The following is an 8,339-nucleotide window of genomic DNA, read 5'->3' as shown; positions in this document are numbered from 1 at the left end:
TTCTCAAGTTTTTCTTGGTTCTCGAACTTGATTTAGGCTAGAATTGAAGGGGGTGTTATAGATATACTATAAATTACATGTTTTGTAATAATATTCCTTATAAAATATTTATTTATTTATTTGTTTTATTTAATTAAGTTTACTTTAAAATATATCATGTGTTCGTTTTGTCTTTTACTTATATAGTAGATGATTTAGTGTATAGAGTTTTGCTTATACACGAAAGATTAAATCATCGGTTATAGGAATGATATAAGATGAAATAACATTTATCTTGATTATAGGAATGATATAATTTGGACTTCTTATACTAGTACATTTTGTATATATTGAACAGACAAAGTTGAGAAAAGTATTTTTAATAGTTTATAATGACATAGTAAAATAAATTTTCTAATCTATTAAATGTACTCATGCACGAGTTGGTTACAAGCGGCCAAGAGACTTTTCTAAGAGTTGCTCGTGTTACCCCGATAACGCTCACACTCTCTTAAGTTCTACTCTGCTTCTTTGATGATCTGATGATGAACCGTAAATTTACGATTTATTTAGCATCAATTTCATAGGTTTGTGGTGTGCTGCCATGTGACCAGGAGGACACGGGTTCAAGCCTTGGAAACAACCTCTGGCAGAAATGCAAGGTAAGGCTGCGTACAATAGACCCTTGTGGTCAGGCCCTTCCTCGGACCCCGCGCATAGCAGAAACTTTAGTGCACCGGACTGCCCCTTGTGGTCTGCTCATTGCATAATTTGAAAGTGCTTGTAGCATGTTTTGCTTGAGTACTATTGTTGACCCCTAAAGATCAAAAAAGGAGCAAAAGTTGAGAAAAAGGATCAAAATTTGGCCAAAAGAACAAAGTAGTCAAAATGCTATCCATAGAGCAGAAATGTTGTTTAAATTTCCTGCCTTCTGACTGCAGATTGTGACAGAAACCTAGAAGTTGAACAGTTTGTGTTTGACTTATCAATTTGAAAAGTACTTTTGCCAATGTTAGAGCAGTATTTTGTGCTTGACCAATGTTCCAGAACTTCTTCTAGTTTCTAATTTCTTTCTTCTTCTTTTTTATTACTGCTCAAAAGCACTTATTTCAAACACATCAACTTTCTAAAAAAAAAAAACTTAAAAAATAAACATTTTTAACTTTCCTAAAATTTGGCCAAACAAATTATATATATTCTTCTCGACAACTTTGCAACTACAAAGTGGATATTGAGGTCGGCGCAACCAAACCATGACCAACCACTTCATATTTTTTTCCTCGAGTGCTACTTGCATATATATTGATGTGATAACTTTTGATCCTCTTATCTTGTATTCTCCCATATTAGTATAAGTTACTCCTAAATGTTTAGAATTTTAAAACTGAAAATTCCACTTTAACTTCATAAATCTAATTGCCCCTGCGATTTAAAAGTGAGGGAAGCCAGGCCTTTGCGGTTAGCTCATGCTTCATTAGTGGGCATGCTCACCTTAAGGTCATGATATCCCAGTTGCAATGTCTTGCTATCAAATTCTGGCTCCAAGTCAAAAAGTATCAATAAGAAATAATGGTGTACATTATAAAGAAAGTGACCTTTACACACGAAAACCACCTGAGACTATAGGAATATTAGTCAACTTGAGAAGTCCTAGAGCCAAAAACACTTGATCAGGAACATCTATACAGGATACTCTCAAAATCTAAACAATATTTAAGGCCTGCGGATGTAATCACGGCAATTGAACTTATTACTTCCCGATACATAACACCTGAATTGGAGGAAGGTAAAACAACACACCAATATGTAGAGCATGTCACAAATGACAGAGAACACTATTCTGCTGCTTGTTCTACGACTGGAATATTCTTCCAGACCTTATGCATTTTATTCCTTTCCATTGGCGGCAAGGAGAACATGCTGACAGTTGAACTTCCACTTCTGATTTCCTGCAAGACTTTCAGTGCTGATTTTGTAAGCTTCAAGTAAATACTTCCCATGTTATCAATCTCTGCAAATTCTTCTGGATTTTTGACTCCGCTACTTCCTTCCCCTCCTGGTGCTTTAGAAGGGTTTTGAATCTCTGAAAGGTCTTCTGGATCTTCAGCTACATTGGTTCCTCCTCCACTACTTCTGCCTCTAATACTTCCTTCCCCTCCTGGTACTGCTTCAGAAGGGTTTTTAGTGTCTGCAAGTTCTTCTGCATCTTCAACTCTGCTACTACCTCCTCCACTACTTCCTTCTCTTCCTGGTGCTTTAGATGGCTCATTTTGGGAGAAAAGTCTACTAAGCATGGTCTCACACTCCTTCACTAGCTTATTCAGAACATCAGTGTTGAAAAATGGCTCCTCTAGCACTTTTTGGATGACAGGCAAGCGAATAAGAGCACCAGTACGTTTATCATATTTCTTTAGTATCTTCACCAATCCTGCAGAAAGCATTATTTCCAAAGCAGAAAAATATGTGAATTATAAAAGAACTGAAAATAATATCATAATCGTGTCAGCGGTGCAGTTATGGATGTAGCTAAAGAGAATCATCCCATATTTCTAGGCCAATGAGTAAATATGCAATAGCAGAAAGCTTAAACGTTGCAGCCTGGAAGAAGTCTAAAGTTTTAAGGCGCCAACAGAAGTTCTGAACAAAATGAGCCACAAAGATCTGATCTATGCCTATTCACAATCATCTTACAGAATAAGCTTAAAATTAACAAATGTACCAATCAGTTTCCATACACTACTAAAGAATTGGATTACAAGAGCTATGCTAAAACACAGTTAGATAGCCATTGGCTCTAGAACAACAAATCCTCAAGTTCTTTTATAAAACTCATTCGAAAGGTCCTCTAACAATCTATAGTTCATTACCCAATTGGAACCTGGCAATGAGAGTTGCTATTTTCAAGATTTTGTTACAAAAAGACAGGCAAATGATTAAATGACTGAGAGAAATAGAACATCATTTATTTTCATTATTCTCTTGTTCTTTTTTCCTTTTTTTTTTGCATGTAGTAATGCCTTTTCCAGTTGTTCTTTGATAAACTATTGCAGACATTTCCATTTCTAAAAATGACATAATTCCCATTACCAGACAGTGGTTCCTCCATAATTTTCTTTTTCTAATGCACCCAAGGGTGTGGCCTAATGGTCAATAAAGTGGGTTGAGAACCATGAGATATCAGGTTCAAATCCCAGTAGAGACAAAAACACTAGGAGATTTCTTCCCATCTGTCCTAGCCTTGGTGGACAGACATACCAGCTGCTGGTGGGAGGTGGGAAGGTATCCTGTGGATTTTGTCGAGGTGCGCGAAATCTGGCCCGGACACCACGGTTATCAAAACCACAAAAAAAAAAACTTTTTCTAATGAAGGGTTCCTCTTCAATTTCTTTCCACATTCACCACAGAAATGTCAACATTTCTTTCTTTTAAACAAAATATATTTATATTCTCTAATGGTCACGCTGCAATGAACAAAACCATCAATGAACCAAACCATGTTCAGCTTGCTTTATGCCAATCTTGGAAGGTGTTCGTCAAACTTGTCAGCTAACTCAACATGGATCAAATTTTTCTGTTCTCCTTCCAAAAGCTACTTTAAAAGAGTTTCAGCCTCACTTTGATCAGTTGCCAGAAATGATATGTACTCCACTATAGTGAAGATTTCAAACATTCAACTGAAAAACAAGAAGAGAGGGTACCTTACACTTAAGAACGAGCTGCCACATGAAAAGTGGGATTCCGTTTTCTCAGACTCTAGTTTTTAATAACCTATATCTCCCACCATTGAACCTTAACTGCATCATCATTTACATAGAGATTGAAGATTTCACTTAGCTTAAACTGAACATCTAATGAGAACTTCACCAACGCACCATCTAAGAAAAAGAACCTTGTTCAGATCACTTCCATGACTGAGGAGATAGAGTATTAAAGTACAAGAAAAACTTGTTGAAGAGCGATAAGTTAAGATTTTACCGACTTATCTACATCTTTACGTTAGTTTTTTTTGTCTTTAAGTGATAAATATGGCTAGATTCCTAAATAATTGCATAATTATAGGTTGCAACTAATTTGAAGTTAAGAAGATGGAAAGAAGGAAGAAAAGGATCAAAAGGAGCCACAAATGTGCAGCTTTGGACTTAAACTGAGAACTGATATCAGCTAACGAAGATTGCGAACCTCACTTTTGAATGGCACGACGTGAACTGGTGTTTGAAGCAGCAAAATTGACACAAGTCACAACTCTCAGGATCCCATCTATGCTCGCAAAACTGAATTGCTAAAAGCCAAAGTAAAGACCAAGGAAGATGAAAATCTGAAGAAAATTTAGTGCAAAACTGAATTGCTAAAAGCCAAAGTAAAGACCAAGGAAGATGAAAATCTGAAGAAAATTTAGTGAGTCACAAATCAAATTGCAAATAGTGATTTGGGGAGCCGCAGTTCGGCTTTTGCGAGAGTTTTAGTTAAGTCCATGGTTAGGACAATCATTGTAACTTATGTTACCTTGTGGTTTTTTAGGAAAATGATGGAGCAACGCAATGGGAGGAGAGAAACAAAGGGTTTCACCACTGGAGAGGAATCTTCAAGGCTTCAACATGTCTATCATCGTGACTCGATTTCTATCAATCTCTTTTTTTTGAATCATGAATTTTATTATTTTAATGTCGTTAAAAGCTTTGAACATGATTAGCTAAACCCTTTATCTCAGGTTTTGATGGAACCTTTATTTGTTTGAATTCTTTGACTTTGTTTTTCTATTATGCAAGCCGTTTTAGTTACCTTTGTTCAACTAGATGTTAATTGTTGTTTAATTGAAGAGCTCTCAGTGGAACGAGCCATTATATCTGTATCAACGAAACCTTTTGATGTTTGAATTCTTTGACTATATTTCCTATTAATCTAGCTGTTTTAGTTCCCTTTGTTCAACTATATGTTAATTGTTGTTTAATTGAAGACCTCTCAAGTTTCAAAGGGAATCATTATATCTTGTTTTACTTGGAAAAGCCTGCAGGATTAGGTTGTTGTTGAACAACAGTTTCGAATAATCAAGGAACTGACTGCTAGAATTTAAAAGTAGAACTTAGGGATAGCTCTACTTTGTTGTGATTTTTGTGAGTTGATTGATTCATTAGCTGGGTTTAACTCGGGAAAATAATTCTAGGATATTATTGCTACTTTGTTGCTTAGCTGAAGAACTTACAATCAAGGGAAATGAATTCAGTGATATTAGAGGGAACACGTCATTCATTCATCAACACAATTGAGAATATCAAAAATAATAGGCATCATCTGTGAGTTCTGTATACTTTAACTGATTTTAGTTTAGCTTCTTGCTTAGTTGTTTTTAGCTCAATTAGTTAGTTAATATATAGAAATTCAATTATAATTGGTCATCCCGTTCAACATGTTAACTTTGGAATTAATAAGACTGAAAACTAGCATTGATCCCTATAGAATACACTCTGGACTCATAAGCTATGTTATATTTGCAGCAACAGCTTATCCTTATAGAACGAATTTTGGCTGTAATTAGAGAGTATATTGTTAAAGCATGATATTTTAACAGAATTTCATAGATATGCAGCCATGCTTTCATTTTAGTGACACTTCCTTATGTTGTCAGGAGAAATAGTAATGGTTGAGTACCTATATAGTTAAGAGCACTGTAATTCTCTACTAGAACCATCTGTCCATGAAGATCCACCAGGTCTCTGCCTACCCTCATCAACTCTTCAGAACTTCTAATCCCGACAACGCTATCTCTGAGTACCTACAATTGCCAAAAATAAGAAGTCGTCTTGCATAAATTTGGTTACTTCAAAATTCACAAAAACAAAAGGCCAACCATAAATCATGAAGCCATATATGTGAATGACGAAGCACAACTGCAAATTTAATATTATATACACGGCATAATGGGGTTTCTTTCACCTTTTTTTATCAGGTCACGGGGTTTCTTTCACTTAAGTCCACTGTACTCCACTATAAATATAATAGAAAGACTTGACTTACATTTCTCTCCTAGTACAAATCCATCAGAGAAATTTAGTCCATACGAATAGCATTGAAGTACATGGCACATGCACACTCATTTGTCGAGAAAAAGAAAGAAAAGAAAAAAACTAGTCACCCGTATTTCTGACTCTGCTCATCCCAAATGCAAAACAAAAAATCATATTTCTTTTTATTTTCGGGCTAAGTCTGCTTCAGCAATTTTGGTATGAAAAAGATGTCCCATAACACAAATAAGAATTACAATGAGATGCCAACTCATATCCAAAATATAAATATTTTCTTCTCCTTTGCTTAACATAAAGAAAAAAGGTATACCTGAATTAAAATAAGATAATTGGGAAATCAAAAAACAAACCAACTACCAAGAACAATGTAATGCTGCAGCAACAAAAATTCCACAGAAGAGGAGGGAAAATATTTTAAAGATCAACAAGGGTAGGGGACAAAAGGTAGGAACTATAACAACCACACCACAATCAGGGGCGGGGCCACATTTAACAGGTCCTGTCATTTGACACTGCTTCCTGAAATAATTACTATTTATTAGACACATTTTTTATTTTAGTCAGACTCGACCTAAAAAGACCTACTTTAAAATGTAAAGATAGATTTATAACAACTATCACTTGTTTAAAACCACACATCTCATAAGTCTTTATTTCTATGTTAAATATTTTGCGTCGAGTCAAACATCACCAGGTAAATTGGGACAGAAAAAGTAGTATTTATACGTGTAAATTAAAATGTATCGTGATGTAGTGATCAAGTGGGTTTACAAAGCATAAAGGTCAAAATCCATTTGAATATCAGTAAAAACCCTCAAGTTGAAGGGAAATAGATGTATCCTGTCGGCTGAGAATAATCTTACGGTTACTTTTCTACACAAATCTGTTCAGTTTTTCTTCAAATTTTTAATTTTGAAATTAACTAGTTTTAAGGATATGTCAAATCTACAGCAATACGAGCAAAAAATAGGTGAGGAAAAGAAAAAGATACCTTCAATTGAATGATATAATCCTCTTCTTTTTCGATGAAGAAAGTGTTGAACTTATCGATTTCCTTCTCCAAAAGATTCACAAAATCATTCACCTCTTTTCCATCATCATCTAACCTTTGCTGTTTATTAGGATAAATCAATTTCAATTGTTTCTTGAGATCCTTGTAAGACAGGAATTTGTCCTGCCATTCCGGTAGTGTCTGTTCTATGAGGCTCATCAACATCATTAAGATCCTGCCGAACTTCATGATTCCTTCACCAAATCAAGAAATTCCTTTTCTGGGTCTGTTCAATAATTGAGTGGAAGACAGAATTTAACACCAGCAGTGAAGTAGTAGTATATATGGTGTGAAATGCATTGGGTTTTATCGACAGATGCTAGGGACCTCTTGGTCTATGGTTTTGCCTACTAGATGCTCATTGCATTCATCGTTGATTTTTGGCATTCATTGCTAATTTTTTCAATTCTTTTGACTTACTATAATTGGGATTAAATAATTACTTTGGACTATACATGTGAATAAGTTTATTTTATTAAATTAAGGTGGATATGAAAGTTGACATCAATTTTTTTTATATATTTTAATTAGATTTTGTTCATTTTATAAATTTTATGTTCGATTTTGTCGTGTTATTTTGACACTTTTTATTCATGTGGACAAGTGAGTGTGATAAACTCGTGAATAATACGTAAGAAAATTATATAGCCTATTTTATTTTTATTTTTTCTCTTCTTCTTCTCCATTTTTCAACCCCTAACTCTTTCATTATTTTTCCAAGATTATAGTCCTTCCATGAAGGTCAAATTTATTGACTCATGTTCTTCAGTTGCAATAACCAAATGGGAAGAAGATGAGTTTGTTCCAAAGTTAAAAATAACATATCAATTACTACTAAAAATAGGGCAAAAAACGATAGATAAAAAAGCGAAACGATGGTGTCGCTCAAAAAAGCGACAGTATTTGTAGCGCTGTTCGATGCTTCTTTTTTTATATTTTTATTTTTTTTTATAAAAAGCAACGAATATGGACTACTTGTTCATCATTTTTTATGGATTTTTGCGCCAAATATATATCTAATTAAAAATTAATTCTTTAATACAAAGAGTGACATAGTCCGTCACTTTTAATTTAAAAATAATTAATTATAAACAAATAAGTGATGACGCTGTCCGCCGTTCTTTATTAAATTTAATACATTAATTTTTTCATAATAAAGCGACGGACAACGTCTGTGTGTTCGTCGCTTTTTGTCAACAAAACATTTTGATCAACTTTTCAAAATAGCGTCTGACTACGTCTCCTAGTCCGTCGCTTTTTTGATCAAAGTAATGGTCAAATATTTAAAA

The 8,339-nt window shown here is 34.4% G+C and overlaps 1 protein-coding gene across 1 annotated transcript; it reads right to left on the bottom strand.

The window, feature by feature from the left end:
• Positions 1 to 1,519: 1,519 nt before the first annotated feature.
• LOC129900803 (SPX domain-containing protein 1-like) lies at positions 1,520 to 7,472 on the bottom strand. Its single transcript, XM_055975859.1, has 3 exons — positions 6,991 to 7,472; positions 5,626 to 5,749; positions 1,520 to 2,407 (listed from the first exon to the last, which is right to left on the bottom strand). The coding sequence occupies exons 1-3, from the start codon at positions 7,237 to 7,239 to the stop codon at positions 1,815 to 1,817; spliced, it is 966 nt and encodes a 321-aa protein (XP_055831834.1). The 5' UTR covers positions 7,240 to 7,472; the 3' UTR covers positions 1,520 to 1,814.
• Between the last annotated feature and the right edge of the window lie 867 nt (positions 7,473 to 8,339).

The sequence above is a fragment of the Solanum dulcamara genome, chromosome 8 (assembly GCF_947179165.1).
Source record: "Solanum dulcamara chromosome 8, daSolDulc1.2, whole genome shotgun sequence".
Lineage (NCBI taxonomy): Eukaryota > Viridiplantae > Streptophyta > Magnoliopsida > Solanales > Solanaceae > Solanum > Solanum dulcamara.
The sequence above is the reverse complement of the archived record's forward strand: the minus strand, read 5'-3'. Positions and strand labels throughout refer to the sequence as shown.

What these genes read in the sequence shown, in the direction of transcription:
- LOC129900803 (XM_055975859.1), bottom strand. Translation starts at nt 7,239, where the DNA reads ATGAAGTTCGGCAGGATCTTAATGATGTTGATGAGCCTCATAGAACAG. An exon ending in ATTATATCATTCAATTGAAG is followed by an intron (nt 5,750 to 6,990) that starts GTATCTTTTTCT and finishes TGGCAATTGTAG; the next exon opens with GTACTCAGAGATAGCGTTGT. An exon ending in CAGTGCTCTTAACTATATAG is followed by an intron (nt 2,408 to 5,625) that starts GTACTCAACCAT and finishes TGCTTTCTGCAG; the next exon opens with GATTGGTGAAGATACTAAAG.